The 25,195-nt window shown below is 48.7% G+C and overlaps 3 protein-coding genes across 6 annotated transcripts; 1 reads left to right on the top strand and 2 right to left on the bottom strand.

The window, feature by feature from the left end:
- Window positions 1-133: 133 nt before the first annotated feature.
- LOC1280191 (engulfment and cell motility protein 1) lies at window positions 134-3,425 on the bottom strand. 2 transcript variants are annotated; one of them, XM_061662967.1, is made up of 2 exons: window positions 3,104-3,425; window positions 134-3,043 (listed from the first exon to the last, which is right to left on the bottom strand). In XM_061662967.1, the coding sequence occupies exon 2, from the start codon at window positions 2,916-2,918 to the stop codon at window positions 750-752; it is 2,169 nt and encodes a 722-aa protein (XP_061518951.1). In that variant the 5' UTR covers window positions 2,919-3,043; window positions 3,104-3,425; the 3' UTR covers window positions 134-749. The 2 variants fall into 2 exon arrangements, with proteins under 2 accessions (XP_061518951.1, XP_061518952.1); XM_061662968.1 differs by having other exon boundaries at window positions 134-3,032; window positions 3,104-3,313.
- Window positions 3,426-3,433: 8 nt separating this feature from the next.
- On the top strand, window positions 3,434-9,675 carry LOC1280192 (apoptotic chromatin condensation inducer in the nucleus). Of its 2 annotated transcripts, XR_009766602.1 has the most exons (7): window positions 3,434-3,653; window positions 3,835-5,779; window positions 5,859-6,066; window positions 6,981-7,263; window positions 7,336-7,448; window positions 7,519-9,113; window positions 9,200-9,675. XR_009766602.1 is itself a non-coding variant. In XM_061662966.1 (6 exons), the coding sequence occupies exons 1-6, from the start codon at window positions 3,449-3,451 to the stop codon at window positions 7,774-7,776; spliced, it is 3,012 nt and encodes a 1,003-aa protein (XP_061518950.1). In that variant the 5' UTR covers window positions 3,434-3,448; the 3' UTR covers window positions 7,777-9,675. The 2 variants fall into 2 exon arrangements, 1 of the variants encoding a protein (XP_061518950.1); XM_061662966.1 differs by having other exon boundaries at window positions 7,519-9,675.
- LOC3291932 (uncharacterized) lies at window positions 9,657-25,195 on the bottom strand. Of its 2 annotated transcripts, none has more exons than XM_061662964.1 (8): window positions 24,027-25,195; window positions 18,601-18,966; window positions 13,179-17,209; window positions 12,176-12,546; window positions 11,104-12,104; window positions 10,828-11,025; window positions 10,290-10,433; window positions 9,657-10,219 (listed from the first exon to the last, which is right to left on the bottom strand). In XM_061662964.1, the coding sequence occupies exons 2-8, from the start codon at window positions 18,745-18,747 to the stop codon at window positions 10,040-10,042; spliced, it is 6,072 nt and encodes a 2,023-aa protein (XP_061518948.1). In that variant the 5' UTR covers window positions 18,748-18,966; window positions 24,027-25,195; the 3' UTR covers window positions 9,657-10,039. The 2 variants fall into 2 exon arrangements, with proteins under 2 accessions (XP_061518948.1, XP_061518949.1); XM_061662965.1 differs by having other exon boundaries at window positions 24,021-25,166.

A 25,195-nucleotide genomic window follows, 5' to 3' on the forward strand; every position in this document is an offset into this window, starting at 1 on the left:
TTACTTATGTTCTGTTTCATTTCGCTTTTGTGTTGTTATATTTCAAATTGTGTTGCCTTTCTTTCTCATCTTCTTTCTACACTACTCTTTTCTGTCTTATTTCTTTCTTTCAATTCTTACAACACCGTCAAAGTTTACTTTCATACAAAAAGTGTATATACTTTTATTACCGTATATATATCCGAGGGTTTTTTGCGCCTCTCATTGCTTACATTTCCGAACATTCTGCAGTAATGTATCTCGGATGGAGAAATAGGCTTACATAATTTTGGCTATTTGCTTACAGAAAATGTTCATTTCCTTGTCTTAAAGCTAGGTCGAGTAAATGCGGAACGGAACGATTTTCCGGAATCGATTCCGTTGGCTCCTTTCGTAAAACTAATAAAATAGCACATGTGCGCGTTGAATACGTTGGATAAAGGGTAGCATTAGCATAGTTATAATAGTGATAGAACTGATTACGATAACATATTGCGTGGAATATTTGGCTTTTACTACAAGATCGTCCCTCGTTTTTTTGCCCTAACTACTTCCTTTGCTGCGCTCGATTGAACGTTTTTTTCTTCTTCCTCTTTTCATTTCCCTCTGCTGCACGATATGGAAGATATGGAGGGAGAAAGTATCAAAAATTAAAACCTGTATTAAATGTGGATGCTCGAAAATAAGTGGCATTAAGGTTTTTTTTTTTTGGAAATTTGCCATACAAAATAAACCTTTGGTTTAACATTCTCTCTTGTGCCTCCTGCTGCTTAACTGTCGAAGCAAAAGTCGTAATTTTCCGGCTCCGGTGGAATGGCCGGTGGATCCTTGGAAATGTCCACCCCCTCCGTGTCGAGCAGCCGCAGCTTGATCTCCATCGACAGCAGCGTCTCGAAGTCTTCCTCCTGCTGCTTGCTCGTCATCGGCTGCCCGAGCAGCGCATTGATACCGTCCGTCCAGTAGTTGAAGGTGGCCTCGTCCGGCGCAATAAAGTCAAGCGTCGGCTGCTCGCTGCTTTCCGGCACGAGCGAAAACCCGAGCGGCGTGGACGCTTTCTTCGACCGCATCTCCTTCATGTGCGGGCACTCCTTGCCGACCAGCATCTGGCGGATGTCGATCACCGGCAGCTTGTTCGACAGCTCCTCCAGCGTCGGCACCGTCTTCTCGTCACAGTCGCCGTAGTGAATGACCTTGTGGTTCGGGGACAGCCGCACGTACCAGTACTTGTCCCGCTCGCGCTTGCCGCCCGAGTACTTGCAGAACCGTGTGCCCACGATCAGGTAGCCGAGCCGCTGCTCCTTAATAAGCGCTCTGATCTCGGGGGTAATTTTCTTCTTTAAGCTCACAATGGCCGATGCGGTCGATTCGCACTCCTCGCGCGACGTTCGCTCCTGCTGGCGCAGCGTCGTGATGGTGTTGTAGGTGAACGTGTGTATCTTCGCCTTGAAGTCCTCCAGGCTTGCCGGCCGCCCAACGATGCTGCGCACGATCTGTTCCCGCACCACCGAGAACACCTTCACAAAGTCCTCCGTCGTGGCGCGCATATCCTTCCACGTTTTGTTCAGCACCACGATGCAGATGCAGAAAAACTCCTCGAACGGGTGGTCGTGGGTGAAGAACATCGGGTAAAACTCCTGCCCCTGCTCGGAGGGCGACTCGCCGATCCGGAAGATGTCGCACAGCACCTTCACCAGCTCGATGCTGGTGCGCCCGAACGGGCACTCGTGCTCGTCCGCCCGGCAGCTGTTCTCGTGCACCACCTTCGTGTAGCTTTGCGTGTAGTTGCGCGCGAAGTAGATCATACAGTCGAGGGCGAGCGTGCCGGGCGGCGTCTCGAAAAAGTCCTGCGCCGGATTGATGTCACACTTGAAGCCGAGCTTTTTGTAGTGGCTCGAGTAGGAGGAACCGTGCTGCCGGCGGGCCGTCACGTCCGGCATCGGTTCGATCCCGTCCGCCTCGAACGCTATCCGCCGCAGTTCCTTGATCTTTTCCTGCGCGTCCTGGTCCTGCACGTCCATTGCCGTCTTCATGCGTTGCTCCAGCAGACCCAGCGTAAGCGTTTGCAGCACGTACAGCTGGTGGGCCATCTCGGCGCCCATTGTCGGTGTGATGACGCTGTTGATCACGCTGCGGTACTGCTTCGAGCCGAGAGTCGCCGCCAGCATACGCCGCTTGCCGTCGTCCGCCTTAATGAAGAGCGCGTTCAGCAGCGCGATTGCGTTCTGCTGCACCTGCGTACGCGTTGCGTCGCGCAGCAGCTTCAGCAGCGTCTCGAGCGTAATTTCCTTCTCAACCAGCGCGTACTTGTTGCTGCTCTGCACAATGTTCTCCAGGATGGACAGGGCCGACTGGATGATTTCCGGCTTCGAGGACCCATTGATGAACGCCACGTTCCGCATGATGAACGACGGTTCCAGTATGTCCCACGAGATTGTACCGTGCTCCATCAGCTGCACGAACGAGCAGAGCGCCAGCTCGAGTATGCGCTCCTCGCACTGTCCGTCCTCGATCAGCGCAATGATTAGCCGCAGGCCCTGCTCCTTGATAAACTCGAGCGCAAACGTGTTGTCCGCGCTCAGCACCTGCAGCTCCTTCAGCTCGGCCACCTTCTCGTCCTCCGTTCCGCTGCGCAGCTTCTCCAGTATGTCGTTCGTCGTCTTCGAGGGCGAAAAGCGCAACTTCAGCACCGTCCCATTCTTCACCTCGTTCCGGTTCTTCTCCGTCACGTAGTTGATGCCGTCGAACTGCAGGGCGTAGCTTTCCGCGTCCGGTATGCCCCAGGAGCTGCACAGGTTCTGGATGATGGCACCGAGCGGTTGCCGCTGGTCGAACTCGATCAGCTGCGGGTACATCTGGGGCGTGTTGTCCACATACTCGACCGCAATCTTCACGATGTGGCTGTCCTTAATTGCTGGCATTTTGCTGTGTTTCGGTAACATCGAGCAACTCTCTCGCGGCTGTGTTTCCGGTGGGCACCACCCCGTTTTTTGTTGTTGCTTGCCTTACCTTGCCTCAGGAGGAGCGGGATTGTGTTGTAGCACCCCCTTAGCTACCTGGAAGACGTCTAACGAAAGCGGAAATCGTTATTAAATTGAACAATACGTTAGTGAAAGGAACAATTTACCTGAAAAGACGCTACAGAAAGGAAAAAGCAGTTAGTTTTTCAGCTTATCGATACGAGGCGAGAAATTGTTTCCCTTGAAGTCACTTTTTTAAGACAATCAAGCTCTGCTAATCACAACAGCACACATAAGGACGTCAGTGGTCATTTTATTTGAATGTTGGTAAAACGATTGCGATATTTAAGATATTTTTCGATTTTTTAAAGGAGTTTGGCAACACTTATTTTAATTGATTTTTTATCCAAAATATTCTCTTTTCTGTATTTTAAAACTTTTTCGTAAATAATAATTCGTCAAAATTTCGATAATGCACACTGGAATTCCAACTGACGTTTTTTGGTCAAAAAATGGCACGAACATCATCTGACAGCAGCTGTCACCGTCGCTCATTGGACGCGAATAGAAAAAAATCTGTAGAGCTTCGGCTTGCGGCACAATTCCCAATTGTTATTACCAGTGAAAAAAGATTAAAGCGATTCCACTTCGTCCTACTTTATCGGTTAAAGTGCATCAGAAAGTGTTCTCTCAGCAGCGAACGAGACACGCAAAACGGTAATTACGCTCAGCGTTTGTGTTTTTCACTTCGTATCTCGCGCTATGGCCGCCCGGTGAAGGGGGTCATGCATTGTGCTAAGGGACAGAAAGAAGAAAAAAAGAAGCGCATCAACAACATCTCCATGGTGGCTTCTAAATTCGCTTCTTTGCTAAAGTGTTCCCCCTTTCCTCTTTTCAGCAATGCGCCGTAAAGCAAGTGGCGGTGTGAGCACACCGGAAAAATCTACCCCACGCCGTTCGACCCGGGGCCGGGTCCGTCGGTCGCCGTCGAAAAGTCCCGAACCGGAGCCGGACACGGACGAGTACGCCGCCACGACCAGTGCGCAGGATGAGGAGAAAAACAGTAGCTCCGAGGAGGAAACGACCAGCCGGAAGGGTGTTGGCCGGGGGCGCAGTGTACGCGGCCGCAGCACCCCTTCCCGGCGCAAGAAGGAAGAGACACCGCCGGCCCGCACCCGCCGGAACAGTCGGCGGGAGAAAGAGTCGCAGGAGAAGACGATTGTGGCGGAGCAGGTAGAGGAAAATGGTGCCGAAATGCAAACGGAGCAAACTGTTCAGCGCGAGGAGCAGAAGGAGAAGGAACAACCGCAAGAGGTGGTTGATTCCGGTGCGTCCGAAGAGGTGATGGAACCAATTCCGGAAGAAACGCCGGAAGAGCTGCATGAAACAGACGCTACCACGGCTGAACAGAATGTGGCCCCAGTCGAGCAAGACACCGGAAGCGAGACGGCGACGGTATCCGCACGCGTCGATGATAGAGCGCAGAAGGAAAGGAGCGAGCGAAGCCCTCCGGCCAGGCAGGATTCGGAGCCAGAGTCGAAGGCACCAGCGGCTGCCAGCGTAGAAAAGGTAAGTCATACAAATGGTGATGAGGAAGAGGAGGAAGAAGAAGAAGTGAAGGAAGCAAATAGAGACACCGAGAGACAGAAGACGGTGGAGCCGGAAGATGCACGAGATGATAGCAAACCGGTCGTTAACAATCGTTCTCGAACAAGGCAAGAAAGCGATTCCAACGAAAGTGCCCCGGAAGAAGAGCAAAGAGCAGAGGATGAGGAGGAGGAGGATGAAAAGATGGAGGAGAAAGCGGACCCACGGCCGACGAAAAGGGGCGAACGAGAGGTGCAACCGGAGGAACCGTCCGGTGGGGCAGACGAATCGATGGATGCGGCCACCTCAGGCACGGAGGAGGAAGCGAAAGACGCTTCGTCGCGCTCAAAGCAGTCGCGGCGTGACTCGCATGATGCTGTAGAGTCGAATCGCAAGCAGAGAAACGATTCCGAAACGGCACGCGATCGTCGCTCGCCCGCTAAAGCGAAACACGATTCGCCGCCCAGCAAAGAAGACGCGAACGAGGAGGAGCTGGAAGCGGGTGAAATAAAGGACACCGACCAGCAAGGTACGGCGGAACAGCAGCAGCAACAGCAGCAGTGCTCCAAGGAGGAGGGTGCGGCACTGGAGGCGCCAAAGATTCGCCCGCTGCAGCGCAAACGCCGCTGGCTGTCGTCGAAGAGTGCCGACGCCAAGCCGGCCGTCATTACCATCTCGACGGACTCGCTGAAGAACATCATTTCCGACGTGAAGCCCGTCCCGCTGGCGGACGTGAAGCTGGACTCGTCGTCCGAGCCGGAGGGTGCCGACGATGCGCCGAGCGCGGACGAGAACGAAAAGGACCGTGTCAAGCGCAAGGTGCGCGAGGTGAACGAACCGGTCACGCAGCACCAACCGCAGCAGCAGCCGCAGCAGCTCGCACCGTTGCCACAGCGACGCCGGCCATCGGCGGAGAAGGAAAACATCGCCACTGACGAGGCGGCGGACGGTGAGACGAACAATGGTGACGGAGCGGGGATGAAGCAGAAGCCGGTCGGCGAAAAGATTGCCCTCACGCGCAAGATCAGCATCGTGAGCGATGATGGTAGCACGGTCAGCACAAAGGCACCGGTCGTGCGGCCCCCCAGCCCGGCCAAGCATCTGACGAGCAATATCCTGTACATTACGAACCTGGTGCGCCCGTTCACGGTGCTGCAGCTGAAGGGGCTGCTGGCACGGACTGGCAAGATCGTGGAGAATGGGTTCTGGATCGACAAGATCAAATCCAAGTGCTACGTCAAGTACGAAACGGAAGAGTAAGTGTCGAATTGAAGTATTTAGTGAGGGAATTTATTAAAAATGTTGTTCTGCCCTTTTCCCTCCAAAAAATTGCAGCGAAGCTACGGAAACACGTCACGCACTGCACGGCATCCGTTGGCCAGTGTCGAACCCGAAATGTTTGGTGGTGGATTTCGGCAGCGAGGAGGCAATGGACAAGGCGATACTTTCCACCCTGGAAGATGGTGCGCTTCGTGCGACGGTCGAGGGGGCGAAGGATGGGAAAGAGTTTGGCTGGTCGCGTGATGCAGTCAAAAAGGAGGAGGTAAGCATGGCCGGAAGATGGAATGGGTTTACGGCAAGTTGCCATACATTTTTGTCCTTAAGCTAGTGTTGTGCTTCATGAATCTTTTGTTGAGATTCATCCATATGAATCTTCGGTGATTAGTGATTCGAATCTCGAATCGTATTTGTAATGATTTATGACTCGTCAAAGATTAAATAATATCCCAAGATTGATGAATTTCAGAAGATTAATGAATCTGTAAAGATTAATGAATTTTTAAATATTTATGAATCTATTGTGATTCATGAATCGTTAGAGATGAATGATTTTCAATATATTGAATAATCTGAAAATCTCAGAAGGTTTATGTATTTCATACTATTCATTAATCTCTTTAGATTTAAGATATTAAAGATATTCATGACTGCTTAGAGCTGTTATCAGGCATATCTAAACTATATAATTAATTTCATAGTGATCTTCAGAGATTCGTGCATATTTGGAGATTCGTGAATCTTTGTGGATTCATAACTCTGGAGATTCATGAATCTCAGAGTTTGATATTCTGATTCATTCATTAATTTCAAAGATTCATTCAACATGCATGAATCTGAATCAGATTCCCATCTCTACGTAGGTCATCATTTAAGGCATCAAAAGTTTTACTTTCTTTGTCATTTTTCTGTCTTCGGACTGGCCTTAATTCTTCTATTTGGCGTAACGTCCTACGCAGATATGCCGGTTTATATATACAGGCTTGCGAGACTTAATTCATTACCTTTCATGTTATTGAGTCGTTCGAGTTGACGACTGTACCACGGGAGAGCTCCGCTGGCATTAATTATTTACTGCAAATCAATTGCTTTCTTCCAATGCTTTAGAGCCTTGGCTACAATGACTGTAATGAAAAGAGAATAATTATTCTATTTTCGATTGTTTTTGTTTTACTACAGACGGTACGTCGCGTACGCGAGTGGGATCTCGGCAAGAAGGATGCGTTTGATCCGGAGCGGGACGTCAGAGGAGGGCGCGACGCGGCAGGACTGGCCGACAAGGACAAGCTGGGTGCCGATAGGGCCGGGCGTGAACGTGGGCGTGAGATGGAGGAGGAGCACCGTGACGGACGTGGAACCCGGCTCGACGGACCACCTGGTGACCGTAGTTTAGATCGCGGCAAACGTTCCGCGGAACGCGAGTTTGGACGAGAGAGACGGCGCAGCACCAGCGTATCACCAGGTAAGAAAGACGGGGGACATAAACGCAAGCATTTGATTGTTAATTAATACGATTTTATCGTTTCTTTTCTAGCGAGAAAGTTCAAGAAGAAGGAAAACGAACCACCGATCAGGCTGCTCGATGATTTGTTCCGAAAAACGAAAACCACGCCGTGCATATACTGGTTGCCGCTCACAACGGAACAGGTAAAGGGGCGGAAAATCGCCCTCAAACAGTGAAATCGAAATGGACTCACTCAATTAATACCTTTCGCAGATCGCCATCAAGGAGGAGCAGCGGCGCAAGAACATGGCCGAACATTTGCGCCGCGTCGAGGAGCAGCGCAAGCAGGAGGAAGAGCGTGACCGCGAGCGGAAGCGCGAACGGGAGCGGCGCGACCGCGAACGTGAGCGCGAGCGCGAGCGGGACCGCGAGCGCGAACGCGACCGCGAGCGCGATCGTGACCGCGATCGCCGTCGGTCGCGCTCCCGCGAACGCAGCCGCGACGATGGTGGCCGTCGCCGGCACAGATAAGAACTTTCCCACAGTCTCTAGCAGTCGCCGCCGCCGTGTGCTCGTTTTTCTTTCTTCTTCTCTCGTTTCGAGACTTTTTGAGCACCACCAATAATAGTGGGGGAGGGGAAGGAAAAGAGCCCGAGGGGGAGGGGGCAAAACGTGGCGCCATGTTTGTGGGGCGCTTTGGTTTCTCGTTTTCGATGGTGGTACATCCTTCTAGAATGTAGAATATCTTGACTCCTTAGGAATATATTTCATATTCTTACGAACTGCATCGATAGAAGATCTTGAAGAATAATTCGATCAATCGCCACAAATCGGGGAGGGGAATGAATGCGAGAATGGGAAAGCCATGGAGGAGATGGAGAGTATAAGCACAATATGTATGCCCTCTTCATCCCATCTGGCGCCACGAGTATGTATGTATATGAGCGTGTGTTTGTGGGTATGTGTGTATTTTGTGTGTAAGAGTTGCTAGTGTGGCATATCTTGTCTATCCTGTTGTGCATTCGGGGTTTCAACTTTTCTGACCTGAATGCGTGGAAAACAGGTTCGCAAATGTTAGGACCTTGATTGAAACACAAAATGCTCTTTTAAAGCATTCAGTAAACACGAAACACGAACATTTCAGTTCATTGTATTAGTTTGTAGTTAATATTTTAAGAATTCACACTATTGTACTACCCATTTTAAGGTGTGTGTATGTGTGTGTGTGTGTGGTATGATTAGCACTCCCGACATTCAGTCGAAGGCCATACCCGATGCCCCCAACCTGCTCTTTTCTATCTGTCTTCTCCTCCCCTTTGACGTTTGAACTCACTAGTACAGTAAGGACAGTCTTTTGGCATCTTTTGAATTTGAATATTTTTCCCCGCCCGTATCCAATAACCCAATATCCAATCGCTCCCTTGAAGCTTCGCGTCGTGCGATTTTGACAACTGCACAACAAACGAAAACGCGCTAAAGCGAAAGGGGTCAATCCATACAACACGAAAAGGGGTCATTACAAAATAATAACTGTAACTGTAGTAACACACCCGGGGTTTGATGCAGCTTACTAACTGATCGGATCATACGTAACCATGTGGCGATTGCAAATGATGATGATGATGATGCTACACAATATTTTAGAGATACAGACGCATACTTTCGTCTCAGCCATTGAAGAGGAACGCCGCACCGACAACGGGCGTAGCTTTGAGGTGGTAGAATTATGAGAAGAGAGTGATAGAGAGCTAAAAGAGAGGAGCTAGGTTCACGCTGCTACAACCGACTTCTCCCCCGCTTCATCTTGCTGCGTCAACCCGGACGCCACCAGTTTCCAACTTCGTGGCGGGCGTGAGGATCAAATAGTGGTAGATATTAAACGGACCTTACCGTACAGCATCATATTAACGATTCCATGTGTTTTCTGTGCTTGCATGATACGATCTTCGATCAGAACCGTCGGCCGAGGTACAAGGACATCTCTGGTTACCAGTGGTACTCTCTATTTTACCCATTTCTGCTGCACCATGTACTCCTGTGGAATTTCAGGAATTCAGGATGATCTACGACATAACAGATAAGGTCATGATGTATCAAACAACTACTGCTCTTCTCTGTATCTTCTCTTCTTAATTGGTGAGCGTAAAGCGTGTTCTGGGAACCATAATTTTGCTCTCGGTTAGAAGGCCTAACGCGAAAGGACGCCAGAACCATCGACCAAATTCTACTCCCCAAAACGTTCCGTTTCCGTCGCATGAGATGCTCTCAGCCGTACGTCCTTAACATCTTTACCAAATAGATCAAACAAACAAAAAGAAATAAGATTATTTAGCTCGGTACCGGCCGGCTGGTTGGTTCTTTCCGGAAATGAATTAAACTATTAACGAACTGTAAAATAGCATGAAATACACTTTTTACTGTCAAAAGAAATTTTATTTCCTCTACCATCGGTCACGCTGAAAGAATTGAATGGGCTGTGTTTTATTGAACTCCTCTTCTGACGAGACACATCATTCTGTGTGATCTTGTTGGGTTATACATAATTCAAAAAACTGCTTGCTAGCTGTTTTATTTATTCTTCTCTTTGTAATTAGCACATACTTTCTGTACTATTTTCCTATTAACTTTTGCTTCTTCCAACAGCCCATTTTTACATTTTAAGTTCTAACGAAGTAACTCCTCGACGGGGGATTTATTTCTCTCGCCGGGGGAGTTGCACTAATTCGTTACAGATTCCTGTTGTATGCTCGCGTTAGTCTTGTAAGCTCTATGGTGTATAGTTGTGAAAACATTTTCAATGGCAGTAGTTACACTTCGGATGGCACTTGATCCCGTTCACCCCGCACCGACAGCCACCGGACGTATCACCTTTACCGGCCGGTCCCCAGCGATGGCCGCGCGTTACCCAGCAAATTTCCGTCTTGCACATCGAGCACTTGAGCCAATCGCAGCCCCATTTCTTCATTACTATCACCTGCGGGGAAGTAGGGGAAAGGGACGATATAGATTCTTAGAGTTGGAGGCTTTCAATCCTTCAAAGTTACCTGACAGGTGGGACAATTCAGTGCTTCACCCTTCTCGATCATCTCCTGCAGCATTGCTTTGGTGCGTCGCGCCTCTAAGTTAGTATCACAGTCACTGTTCATCCGGTCCTGGTACTGTTTGCAGTCGAGCCCGTCGTGAATAACCTGTGCGGTGATTAAATGGTGGAGTGTCGTTAGTGTTGGATAAACAAGAACTATCAAGGGAAGAACCTTCAGACAGGTTCACATTGTTTGGACATCTGTGGGATATCAATTGTTAGATGTCTGTGGCTTGTTTTAAGTAAGTGGTTAGGTCCAAAGAGCCAATAAGTTGCAACAGAGAGCCAAGGAGAGCAACCCTGCCAAGGAACCTTCTGAGCTCTGAGTTCTTAGTATGAATTACCAAAAATTATGATAGTTCAGGATTTTTAAACTCTTAGGTTAATGTATCTTAAGATTCTTCAATTTCTAATTACTTGAGTCTTTAATTATTTAACACTTTTCAAAGATTGGTGATTCTGAAGACTGAAGAGACTTGATTCGTGATTCGATGACCTACCCGGCACGTCAAACAGTTGACAATCCGGCAGACGGGACACTTGAACTGGTTCACATTGTCCTCGTAGATGCACCAGCCGCGGCAGTTCGGCGTCCGGCAGTGGAACGTGTTGTCGATCGTGCTTTCCGCCTGCTGGATCGATTTGGCAAGATGCGCCTCGTACAGCTCCTTGCTGACAAGAGCCTTGATTTCGCGTTGCTGTCCAAAACCACAGGAAATGAAAGTCGGTTTAGAGTAATCGCAACTGTGAATGCTCCAAAAGCACCCCCTTATTACCTGTATAACACTTTCACAGCTGTAGACGGCGTCACTGTACGGGCAGCGTATTGCCGCATCCTCGCTGTACTGGATCGTGCTGATCAGGCACTGCTTGCAGAAGGAGTGCAGACAGTCCCGCAGCACGATGCCCTCGTACGGTTGAAAGGCACCGAAGCAGATCGGACACTCGAATGGTTCGATGTTCGCAATTAGATCCGCATTGTCCAGATTGACCAGCTCGGTGTAGTGGTTGGGCGTCACGTCCGACCCATCCTCGGGCAGGGCGAGCCCGTTGCGACCGAACCGGACGGCGGACGCCTTCTCGCCGGACGAACCCTTCAGCAGCACCGCCCGCACGATCGGGCTGGCCGTCGTGATCATGGGCCGTTCCGGTTTAACCATGCCGCTCGAGTTGGGATTGAAGTTATCGACGCCCCGGTACTGGCTGCGGGTAATGTTGGGACTGCGGTGGGTGGCCAGCGCTGTCATCACGATGCGGCTCTGTTCCGGCACCTGGATGTGCTCCGGTCGGATGAGATCGGTGGTGCGAGGCTTCGGAACGGGCGGTGAACATGTTGCCAGGGAAGGCGCTTGTGGCGGTATGAGCGTCGGCGGACCCTTACTCTCATCGTGCAGTATGTTGAAGATGTCGGACGATTTGCGATTGGACGAGATGCGATTCAGATCGTTCCGCGTCTCGATCGGTGGGACGCGCAGCTGCACGTGCATCGTCGGCTCTTTGGTCCTGCGTTCCGGCGCGAGCGGTGGCTGCTGATCGAGATAGCGGGTCAAATCTTCCGGCGTCACGGTGATCTGTTCGACGGGAGACGGAGGCCGCAGGTGGCTTGGTCGGGCCTCGGAACATGCCGCACACCCGGGACGATCGAGTGCGTTTATCAGGGTGCACATTGGGCAGGCCCATCCGGGCTCACTGGCGCTGGACGTATTCTCCACTGTGATTTCGCACTTTGGCACAGTAACAGCAGTTCTTGGTGCAGCTTTAGGGAGGGCTGTAGCGCCTGGAAGGTAAAGATACCTCATTACACCAACTCCTTCTCTCTAACAGCTCCAACTTAGAGCAAACACTTACCGAGCACAGTTTCGTCGTTCTGTGTGTCCGAATGCTCACCGTCCGATTCGGACGATACGGACAGGAGCTTGATCTCGGCACTGCTAAAGTTTTGCTGCTTCAGCAGCGGTGGCTTAGGATCTTTGGCTGGTATGGCCGGCTGTACAATGTACACAAACAGCGTCCGATCGCTCGTCTGTATACCGTAATCGTAGAGTGTTCTAGTGTCATCGTCTAGCGGTTGATCGTCACAACGCCAGCGTTGCACCGCCACCGGTATTTGATACTCGTTGCACAGTTTGGCCTTCAGCTGAGCGAGGGTCGCGAAGGCAGCCAGCGTCATACGGATTGGTCCCTTGTGTGAAACCTTATCATCGATGTAAACGTTTAAACTGGAATGCAATGTGAAATAGAGCAAGTCGAATTAGACGATTCTTAGCAATTAGTGACTCATGAAAAGTCAAGTATATTGAAAGATCAATGAAGCTAGAAATTGATCTAATTTAGCGATCTCATAAGATTCGTAACATCGCTCACTTTATCTTATACATTTGGCATACTTTCTTGATTATTTATGCTTCAATATGTCTCAACAAAGAGTAAAATTTTAACGTATGACACTAAGCTTAATAGACTCCATAAACGTATGCAAGTTGTATAAGTTATGGCAATAAATCTTCCAATCCTGTAAATGATGCTTTATTAAATCTTCAGAATCTCAAAATATTATTCACAGATATTTACAGATTTTCTTTCAGTTGTACTACTTGCTTCAGTCTTTACGCCTTTATGTGCCTCAACAAAGAACAAGGCATCAACCGTAGACTTTATGCCTTAGAGATTCCAGAATGTATGCAAACTGTATAAGATAAGTTGAGTATGCTTCAGAATTATTGTAAGAAACTAAGAATTTACGAGTGTTTTGAAGATCGATAAATTCCCAACATCTAGACCTACTTTTGTTCAATCGGAATCATTGAAGATCTCAAGACTTTCCCACCAAAACGTCTATCAACACACCTACCTTATATCAGTCAAACTTCCCGACGACGAAGAGTTCGGTCTACCCGGGCTTTGCCGCGTCACCGACAGGGACACCTTCATTCTCGCCAGATCCATCGCCAACTCGGCTGCCCGATCGTGCGCTCCCTCGCCGATCGCTTGCTCCAGATTCCGCAGCAGCTTGTTCAGCGCCAGCGTACCCGTCTTCCCGATACTGTTCGGTGTGTGCAGCAACGTGCTGCGGAAACGGTCCACACCCTGCTGCGATCGTAACTGGACGGAGAGTTGCTTTAGCTTTTCATCCTGCTGCTGCTGCTTCTCCATCAACGACTTGCGGTGACGATCCTGCAACCGTGGGGATAGTGGAACACCCGATGGTCTTGGAATTGAACTGACCGGCTGATCTGGATGAGGCTGACGCGTTCCTGCCGCCCTTGCAAACTGCTGCTCGTCCATCGGTTCGACGTGCAGCGCCTGCACATCGTTCGTGAGCACCAGCTGGGAGGGAGTCGGTGGTGGTGGTGGTTGTTGATTGATCTCAACGACCGTGGCTGGAATTGTGCCACGCAAGCTGTCCTGATTGATGATCTTACCCTCAGCATCGGACGTACGTCTTGGGAACGATGTCTTCCTGATTGCACCCGTGTTTGGCGAAGAAATGGGCGCTAGCTCGACAGTTGGCACCGCTGGAGTCTTCTGCTCTTTCCCGACACTGTCCTCCGGTATTGCAGCCGCTGCCGCTGGTGATGTCGCTTTCCGTGCCATCAGCGGACTGCTCACCCTTCTCGCCGGCACCGGACTAAGGCTCTTCGTGCTGATCGGTATACCCGAGGTGAGTCCATTTTTGCGCTGCACCAGCGGTGAGTCACGCTTCAGACTGCTGTTGCTGCTATTGCTGGGAGGTTTCTGCACGACCGGGTACTGTTCCGCCAGGGCTTTCGCGTTCATCGCACGGATCATCTCGCGTAAGCGTTCCTTTTCCTTCTCGAGCGCTTCCAGATCTTGCTGCTCTTTGGTTTTGGGTGGTGGTGGTTGTTCCGGCTGTTGTTCCGGCTCCACCACTGCCCCAAAGCGGGCAATGCGAGCATTACGTATTTCTTCAATGTTAACACGATCCTTGGGAGAGTACGGCTTGCTGAGTGCTCCGTACACGGGATCTTCCTTCTCCGTGGTCGGTTCCGGTGAGGCTAGTGGAGCCACTGGGCCGTTGCTGGAGTGACACTCTTTCAGCTTTTGATCATCAAACTTATTACTGCCTCCATCGGTAACGGCAGTAACGGTAGCAGTAACTCCATTGTAGCCCTCAGGGATGGCATTAAAGTTCCGATACATTGGCCCTGACACAGTAGCGCCCTCTGGATGAACGGTCCGGTTCATCAGACTCTTGACGCCCATTTTCGGTGATGCCATCGGTTTCGTTTGGCCGTAGCTTGGCTTTCGCTGTACAAGCGAGGCACGATCGTCACCGTTCACCATCAGTGTACCGTTGGTGGCTGGGACGGCTGTCTGAGGTTTTGGCAGGAAGTACTTCAACCCACGTTCCGCTTGCTTGTCGTTCACATCGAAACCGTTTGTCTGCGCTTTCTTCACCTCGGGGATGGGACGTTTTAGCGGATGGTTCGGTCTTAGTGGTGGCTCTTCCAGGATGCTTAGCTTACTGTCGTACGGTTTGATGCGCTCGCACGCCTCACAGATGATGCGCCAGTTCGGGTTTTCCAGCGTGCAGTACGGACAGGTCCACAGGCCTAGTAGGTTCTTGTCGCTGCCCGTTTTTGCAAGGCCATTTGTAGCAGTTGTTGGTGTTTGTGTTGGCGTCATAGTTGGCGCTTGTGTTGGCGTCGTTGTTGGCGTTGGGTTGGCGGTCTGTTGTTGCGAACTACCATTCACAATCGATTGTGTTGGTGCTGGTTTCTCACTAATCCTGGTCACGGCAGCAACGGAAGGTTGCGTTGTTGTCGGCGGAGACGCTTTAGCCGACTCCACGCCAAAATAATCCTTCCTCGCTGCAAACGAACTGCACGCCGCTACCTTACCCGCCACCGGAACGCTCGTTGCCTCAAACTTTGATATGAGCTCTTTGGTCGACTTCTGCTTGTCAGTCGGTGCCTCCAGCGACTGTGTGCCACCGTACCCGTTGTGCACGATCTCGGCCGCCTCCCGATCAAGCTCACTAATGCTTGGTATGCCAATGGCCGACCGACGCTTCTCGGCGTCCCGCTCACGCCTCTTGGTATCATCCGACTTTTCCGTAATCTTCGCAAACAAGTTAAACTTTCCCACACCACTACCACTGGTAAGGGAAGAGGATGGACTTCCAGCGGATGAGTTCGTACCACCTGCTTCTGGATGTAGCAGCGAGTTCCGACAGTATCCAACTTCTGGTAGATCATCAGCTACACTCTCTTTGGCGCTCTTTCGCTTGTCGATCGTTTTGAGCACAATATCGCGTTTAAAGGGCAACGAGCTTTCCTGATGTCGCATCCCAGATATTGGCCGCTTGTACCATGGTCTTGGAGAGATCGGTGATGTCGGTGGCACAGGTTGTGCCGGTTGGTTCTGTGCGTTTGAAGAAGACTTGGCGCTTGCCATCGCTTCCGCGTACAGGTAGTCGTGGATTGGAGATCGTGTCCCATTCGCTCGATTGAACCGTTCCTCCATCTTCATCACATCGCAAGGATCATCGTTTGTGGGAGTGGGTGGCGTTTCGGGTGCTTTCACCTGTGCCTGCACCTTGCGGATGTTGTCGATGAGTTGCTGCTTCTGCTCCTCGGTAAGTCCACCGGGTGGAGCCCGTTCCTCGGCGATGTTGGGCAGTGGAGAAAGCGGTCTTATGTACGGTAGAGGCATGATGAGCGTTGGCTCCTGTATTCGAATGCTCTCCTCCTTGACGGTTAGTGAGATGGGTCGTCCCTCGATGATGGCTTTAATTTCACGATCCTCAAGCAGGCTCGTGCTGGAGGACGCTTCGTTCAGAGTGGATGGGGTAGTTGCCGTCGGTGATACTGGAGCTGGTGGTGCTGGAGCGGGTCGTTTTTTGCGTGTTAGTGTCGAACCGGGCGAGAGTGTCCTGTACGTGCCCGGTGTGCTGGAGCGTGTAAGTGTACTGATAGAGGAAGACGCCGTTTCGGAACGGTCCAGCGATAGTGGCGGCGGTGGTGGTGCACGTCTCTTGCCCTTCACGTGCACGTACGCACCGGCTCGGCGATCCTTGGAGCTGTCACTGACCGTACGTCGATGGCGTCGGGCGGTGGTTGGATCACCCGGGAGCTGCTGAAACTCTCCACCTGCGTTGGCAGGAGTGCTTTCCCGGTGGCCTCCACTCGGCAGACTCAGCTCGGTGTACACCGTCCGCTGGCTGGTCCGCGTGAGTGTAGCTCCGTCCGCCCTTGCCGGACTATCGCGCAGACTAGCAAACAGGCGGTACTTCTTGCGCAGCGTCAGCTCGTACTTGCGATCAAGTTCGCGGGCTCGCTCCTGCTCCGTACAGCGGTGCTTGTAGCTATCCGTGTACGGGCCGGGCTGTATCGTACGCCGACTGGCCGCCGGATTAGCAAGTGCCGCCTCGTAACAGTTCGGCGCAACAAACGCAAACCCGTTCGTCGCAATGCTCAGGATGCTGTCGCAGCTCGAACTTTTCGAAAGATTGTTACAATCGATCACTGGCCCAGGGCTGGGCGAAGAGCTGTGCGTACCGTTGCTGGTGGCCGACTGGCTGGCGGTGTCACCCCCAGTTGACGGTGTGTTCGATGCTTTGCTGCTCGTGCTGTCGATCGTGCGCCGACTCGCAATCGTACCACTTCCGGCGGTGCTTACGTCGGCGGAGGTGGCGCTCGCTGAAGGCGTTCGTCCGCTCGAGCCTACACGTGCAGGGGAACCGTCCAACTGTCGACTGCGATGGTCGTGCAGTTCCGGTGCGACTGCTGAACCGCTGGCGCTGCGTGCGAGCGCACGTGACTCATCCCGGCGGAACCAGCGGAAGAAAGACTGAAAGCCACCGCCACCGCTGCCGCTGCCTGCCGTCTCGGAACAGCGGGAGTCGGGCACATTTTTGGACTAAAAATAAATTAGGCAGCGAGGCACAGAAAGAGAGCAGAAGGAAGAAGGTGAAATTAGAGAAAAGTAAAGTGGCTGGTGTGTGTGTGTGTGTGTGTTTGTGATTGTTTGTTCGGTGGTGTCGGATTGTAGCAAAACGAGCTCGGAAAATGTGGAAGCGATACAAAGAAAATCACATCGTGTGGAGTGTGGATGGATTGTCTAAATGGGGGTTTACGATAAAGCATCGATTAGAGGTAGCATGAAATGGAGTATAAAATGGCTCTTTATGGCTAATAGTACGATAATTTCTCTCCAAAGACAGTGGCAAAACTGGGGGAGACAATAATAAATTATTTATTGTAATCCCATTATCCACTGTTGTTTGCGCTAAACTGTAAAAGAATAATAGTAAAGCATGTGAAGACAATTTATTTTAAAAGAAGCTTATAGTTCTTCATTCGGGAATGAGTTATCTTTCGTTGAATGTATAAAACATCTTATTTTATCGTGTTTTTGAGTAACTCTAAGTCAAAATCTTATCATTCTATGGTTAGTTATCATGTTCTGTCTGTTTGCTCGCAAGACACACGGTTCACCTGATGTATGCAGAGTCGGAGATACAGTCCTTTTGACATTTAACTGTTTTTGGAGCAGATTGTTTAGGATATTCGTACATTAATTTTAGGGGAATTTGATGAAATTAATTGAAATTAATCATCAGCAATTACATTTTTACAAATATTTGAGTTATAGTGACAATAAACCGTATATTCGATGGAAGCTCCCCTCCACTCTCTCCACTGCCTATAGAGTCTTTTTGTCAATTCTCCAAGAAAGGTCAAATTTGGGAAATCGTGTACCTCAGAAATTGAGAAACGCGTTACTTGTTAGTAGAATGCAATGTGTTAAAGTGTAAATTTAATTTGAATTATATGGTTAGATTTGAGTCAAAACAATTTAAACTAATATATGTTATGCATTGAATGATAAGTATGCATAAAATATATAAATTTAATATATTTAATTCTTCCTTCTTTCTTCTGCTGATAAATTCAATTAGTGGTTAAATTAGTCTGTTCTTTTATCTTTTATATCCATATCTTGTCGTGTTGTTTATGTGATAATTATTGGGTAATGATAAAAATGACCATTAAGACAAATTATTTTGATATGAAACACATCGCTTAATTGTAAATTAAACATGTAAATTTCAACATGTATATATGAATAACTGTAGCCAAACAGCAAATTGTCATTTACACATTCTCGCGACCTCTATTCGCACCTTAATAGTGGGCAACCTTTTCCTAAGGTGGAAAACGAGCACTTCCGTACCAAGAGTGTGTAATGAGGGAGGTAATGGAAATGATTTGTAACGCATTTGTTTGCTGTAAATAATTGCCCCTTACCTGCACCGACGGTTTTGACTTTGACTTGGGCGTTCTGCCGGCGTCTTCAGCCCTTCTGTTCCGGTTCCCGTTGCCGCTGCTGCTGCTGCCCCCACCGGCGTACGCGTTCACAAGCACTTTGGCACCACCATCGGATTGGCGGTTCATATTACACGCGAATCCGTCGTTCTGTCGAGTTGTCCCCCCTTCGACGAATCAAGGAGGTGCATTATTCTATTAAGCCACGCACACTTGAGACGGTTGCGCCGTTCGCGCTAGTCTGCGGGATTCTGCGCGATAAACACACGCGCGATTGCGTCAATTTGGGTTGTTTGTGGTGTTGCCTTCAATCAAACCTCGGGTGCGTTTGTCCCTTTCGGTAGCGGTCTATATCAACAGAAGGGAGAAGATCGTACAAAATGCATCAATTGGAGGCTTTTGGCGGCGACGAACCTAACGGCAGCAGCATGTGTGATAAAGATTTCGACTAATAACCGACAACCTTCGTTAACCTTTCGGGAAAACGGTGTGGACGTCTCGTGGGAAACATGTCGTAGCAAGCAAGCACAAAACAAAAACACAACGCACGTGTGCTAAATTTAAAATCCTCCAGATCGCTTACTTATGAGTAATCTGTGCGTCTCTTATGCGCCAAGTGATCAAATGGGCGGAAAATATGCCACGATCTTCGCTGCGTTCGCTGCAAACCCGACCCGGAGTTCGATGTACTGGCTGCGCTGCGCGCACCCAGACAGTGATTTATGACCCAACAGAACCGGGCGGACAGAACGAACGGCTCCAGCGTCCAAAAGCCCGGATCTCAGGTCGGCCGGTCGCATCGATCGTTATGTCGGATGCATAAGATCTCATATCCTGAATCATCAGCACGAATCATCGTCATGAGCTAGTGCACGATAGGCGTATGAGAGAATCCGGCTCAGCGTATGCACGTCGTGGTCCAATACTAGAGCTCGCCGTAAAAAAAAGATACGCTAGCGCATACCACAAGCATCGTATAACGCATCTCTGCACATACCGCGCATACGCATCGTTCCGAAAACGAGGAACAGTTCTAATGCGGCAGTGGGAGCGAACAGGACAAATAAAAACCATTCGTGACACATTGCATTTGCGGGGTGTGCCAGAGTGCCTGCGTATGGCTCAGGCATGGGAAAAACTCGGCGACGGTGCAATGAGTCGTAAAAAGAACTCATCTCATCCCTCCCTTTTGCGTTCCCACACCATCCCAAACGGTGGGACAGTCGGTTTCGAATGACTTTGGACGCGCGCGCGGACGGTGAAGGCAAAAACGAACGACGAGCAAACGAGGCGACAATGTTTAATTATAAATTACCAAATGCAGGGATTTTTGCTTATGCTGCAATGTTGGTGAGGTTTTTGGTGACTTTTTCTCTCCTTTTCTTTTTCGCCGCTTCTGGGAGGGAGGTTGTTGCAGCGAGTGGGGCAATTTGTTTTGAGGTTTGATTCCACATTCGTGCCTTGGCTGCACTTCTTGAAATTTGACGAAATATGGTTCAGTTAAGGCGGAATAACGCTTTTCATGGTTTGTGTTTTCTTTATAAACTGAATTTCACAATTTAACACTCTTTAGTTTTTGGAGTGGTTATTGCAACATATTGAGTTTCCGTTTGTAGAAATAATCAGTAACAGTTGATCAAACGCTATACAGTACAGAGATAGTTGTATACTTAATTGGGGTAGAATCACTCAAAGCAGTGGTCGGCAAAGTAAAAATTTTGACATTCTTCAATTCAATTCTCCAATGTGCATAAGTCTAAAACAGTATGACATGAAGAGAACAATTTCATAGCATTTCTTCATGTTTTAACCTCAAAAAGTAAATTTTTGGGAAACATTAAGTTCCGCCAATCAATTGTACTTCTTGCAAGCATCAAAATGCTTAAGCTGGCAGTGAAAGCAAGGGGAATTTCACAATTGATATAAGGCAACTCATTTGTCCAAAAAAACATCGAAAAGCATAAAGACTTGCGTAGTAATTCGATTCTGTTCAGTGCAATTCGATTGTAGCTTTTCGGATTAAGGAAATCTGTTTTATTGAAATATTTGTTAGTGATGAATTCAAAAGCCTTTTTAATGGTGGCAAGTAGCTAAATGTTGTGAAGTGTAACATTTGTATTTTCCTATTCTCTTGGCCACAATTCTGTGTTGTGTTACAGTTTGAAGTTTCTTAATTTCGCTTACATTTACTAACAGGAACGGATTACAATACCTACCATAACCAGTAATATAACATGAAATAAAATGTTTGCCAACCATTGGCTTTGACCATCCCGAAAGCTTCACCTGATTTATTTACTCTATCAAGCGTGCGATTATAATATGTGTGTGTACACAAACCTGCCGCGCCCTTCAACGATCAATCGATCATTTTGGGATGGACAAACAAATAATCGGCTATTTGCATTAGAATTTCAACTTCAATCTACAGATCGTCCACAACACGATCGGCATGAAATTGGGTGTAATTGCCAGCCAGAAAAATCGAACACTTGTTTGGCCTTGTTCGGAGCAGACGCGTCTTATAACACCATTCTGCTCGTTCCAAAAGTAGCCCATGCCCATGGAACAATATCTAAACAACGTCCTGTACTTCATTTCTCCCAAAATCCCCACGAAAGCCGACCCCATTTGCTGCCCATTGTAGCTTAGTGCCGTTGCAAAACATACGTAAACAGATACCACCGTAAACCGCCAAGGTTCGCATAAACCTCTGGCCACTCGAAACACGAAACTGGTCGAATTTGGAGCAACCGACGTGCAATGGGATGAATTGCAGCTGTGTTGCTACTACTGCTGCACAAAATGCACACGAGATCGAACCGCCTGATCCGACTGCTTTAAAATAGTTTCGAACTGAACATTTCCCAATCGGCCGGTGCAAACATTTTGCTGCAAACGTTTCTAATGGGCTTCTAAGGCCAAACACAGTGTCGACATTCCGCCTGCCGGATGCAAACCGAAAGATATAAATAATATCTTCCCTCTCTCAGCTTAGGGTAAGTCGCGCGGACTGGTCGAAGCAACACGATCACCTGGTCGAGCCGAGTGGGAGGAAGAGGCGTTAGAACAAGCCAAAACTAATTATCCAGCACAATTGGATCCACATGGTTGATTGCCCAACCAGGGCGCTCCGTGGGTTGGTGGTTTTCTAATGGATCCGTAACTCAACGCAAGTACATTGAAATACGCTGACAGTGGTGTACACGTGAGTCCATAGTCTAGCATAACCCGTATTACACTACACCTTCGCGTAAAGTCCAGCCCCTCAGGTGTGATTGAAAACTTGTCTCCCGTTAGCCGGAGCAGCTTGTTAGTAGGGAACGTCCGACCACTGCACGTGGTCCATGTTCGAGTGGCAATTAAAGTCAGTCCACAGCACACCAATCCCACCAAACCACGGTTAATCGGCATCGGATGCATTAGGCCGAGAAGGGGACCGGGAATGTAAAGTGAACGCCATAAACCCAAATTGCACACGGCCAACGCTTTGAAGGGGAGGAAGGTCATTGCATGCGTTGACAGTTTCACGTTCCATTTCCTGGTATTTTGAAGGGAATCTTCTGGGACTGTTGAGAGACATTAGAGTGTTGTAGTAAAGAGTGGTATAGAATAATGCTAGTGTTGGGTTTCATGAATCTTTCGTTGAGATTCATTCATATGAATCTTTAGTGATGAGTGATTCGAATTTTGATTCATGAATCTCTAAACATTCACGAATCTTCAAAGATTCCTGAGTTTTCAAAGAATCAAGAATCTCTTAATATTTATGAATCTCTTAAGATTCCTGAATCTTCAAAGAATCAAGAATTTTTACATATTCATAAATCCATTAAAATTCACATATCTCCAAGGATTCACGATTCATGATTCATGGCATTACGTACATTGTTACGCCAAGAAGAATAATACTAAAAAGCTCAAGCTTTATGTATATGGTAACATATGTATCCCACGGAGGCGGTCTCGTGGTACAGTCGTCAACTCGTACGACTTAATAATATGCCCGTCATTGGGTTCAAGCCCCGAATGGACCGTGCCCACCATACCTCCATCACTGACAGCCAAGTCCACAAGGCCTTGACCACAGAGGCCTTGACCGACAATGGTTGTTGAGCCAAAAGAAGAAGAAGAAGAAGTAGAAGATGCATTCCTTGAGATTCATAGGAATAAGATATAAGAATCTTTTGAAATTCATGAATCTTTCGAGATTCCAGAATCTTTAGAGATTTATGAATCATTCGAAAATCATGAATCTTTCGAGATTGCAAACGAGATTCAGTTGTATTGAACCATTCCTAAGATTCATTTAGATTCATGAATCTGAATCAAATTTACCCAATTAGTATTAGTATACGATCGATAAACCTCTTAAAAGGGAAGAATTTTGAAGACCTGTGTTGAAGAGACAGAATTACCGAAAATCTTCATTTAACTGCCGGTTTTTTACCCATTGGTGGGTATGGCTACACATGTTTATGTGTATTTCGTCTTAATTGTGTTTGAAACGATCGCATCGCTAAAAAACCGCATCTTATGCAGATCGTTCAACTTGTTTGCCCAAATGCCCGCAACAGCCTCTTTTAGGTTAATAGCCGTGAAGAGTAAACAACGGTCAGCTTCTTCCTACACGGGATCTTCTTTTCCGTTCCACAAGATTTGATCCCGCACACAGAAAGTGAGAAAGACATAGTGAGAGCGAGCGAGTTCAACATGATCTGTTGATCTACATGATCGTTCGGCCTCCACCGTGTCTCGCTGGGGCTTCAGACAGCTCAAACAAGCAATTACTCAAGCAGGAGAGGCGTGACGGCGCGAGCTTCCGTTCAATATTAATATAATTTGATGTCATCACACCGCTGCTGCTGCTGCTACTACCCCCGGGGTCGGCACATCCACTGTCTTTCTGCTGGAAAACTGTGCGTTTGTGAGGGATGGAAATTTGCTTGCCAGTTGTTGCATATCCGGTGTTTGCGTGAGACACAGAGAGAAAGGAAAGGAGTCTCCGAATGCGGTCGTCGTATGCTGCCGGGTTTTGAATAAATTGCACTAAATTACCAGGCACACACATACGTTCGCTCGCTGGAGCTGTCAGCCCCTGTGGGGCGGAAGACACACGAGAAAGTGCTCGATCGTGCTCGTGGCTAACAAGACTGATTTGACTGTGGCATCGAGCGAGATGAAGGAAAGATGCATTTAAAAATAATCTGTTGCAAACGCAGCCAAGTCATGGCGCCATAAATGCCCCTCCACACCACACTTCACTGCGTCAAAAACCTACGGTAAAAGTACGTGAAAAATGTGACTTTGAAAGCAACCATTCACACGAACGAACACAAAACACTTCGCGACACGACGCGTACGCTAATGAACAGATGAGTAAGCCGCTATTCATCACTTACACTTACACTGTACACAGAACACAGCAAAGAAGGCTTAAAGGGCCACGAAATGATTCAAATCGCGTCACCGCCTGATCTTGACCGCGTGCGCTCGAACGGTGGCGTTCAATGGTGCGGCTTCGGTGGCTTTGATATTTAATCCTGAATTCACTTTCACGCTTGATTCATGGGGCACTGGGACGGCCAACATCATGAGTGCTCGCGCGTAAATAAACGTACGTAGCACCGTACGTAATAAAGTAGCACCGAACTTCTGAACCGTCGGAGGAGATGAGTTCAGTCGACAAAGAGTTGCAGAACACATACGCACTGTCACTTGAACCCGGGAGGGGACAAATCAACACACTATTTGCAGATCGCCTCCTTGACGGAAGCGATTTAGCAGATGGAAAGACGGCGATGAGATGGGATTACAAGCAACTTTCGTTTATTGCAACTCTTTTGCTGCTACTGTCACTACGCACACACACACACACACATGGGGAACAAGGGGGAAAACGATCGAATAAGCGTTACTTTGTCGTCGTGAAGAGATTTTCCTGTTGTTCGCGCGTCTGTTTCATACGCACGACACTTTTGACGCACAAACACTCCGCTATTTTCACTTCACACTGAGATTGGGATTTTCCCGTTTTTCACTGACACTGACACGAACGAAAATACAAAGCTAACGGGCCATTGCACAGCCGTACGTGCTGCTCCCGGGACAGCCAGCACGATGTATGTGCGTCTCTCTCTCTCTCTCTCTCTCTCTCTCTCTCTCTCTCTCTATTCACCTTGGTCGGTTTTTCGCAGAATATTCACATTTTCAGACACATTCTTTCCACTTTTAATAACACAAAAAATGGGATCTTTTAGATTGAACACTTTCTATACACAGTTAATCACACGACTAGTCCACTAATGCTCTTTTAGCAAAAGTCTGATGAACGAAAAAAAAGGATTGTAACGAAAGAGGCCTTTGCCATTCCCTCAAACGGGAAAGGACCGTTTCGACGGGCGCGTGGTCGAATCGCGACTAGTAGCCGGCCGCAACAGACGAGCGTTTGAGTGAGTCCCTTTCGTGAGTTTGCGAAGCGGCGGACGGCTTTTTGGCAGCGGAAAACTTATAAATACTCTTACACCGGCGAACCCGGACCTCGGGTGGAAAATCGTCTCGCTTTCGGGTGCGTCTG

This window comes from Anopheles gambiae, chromosome 3 (assembly GCF_943734735.2).
Source record: "Anopheles gambiae chromosome 3, idAnoGambNW_F1_1, whole genome shotgun sequence".
Classification (NCBI taxonomy): Eukaryota; Metazoa; Arthropoda; class Insecta; order Diptera; family Culicidae; genus Anopheles; species Anopheles gambiae.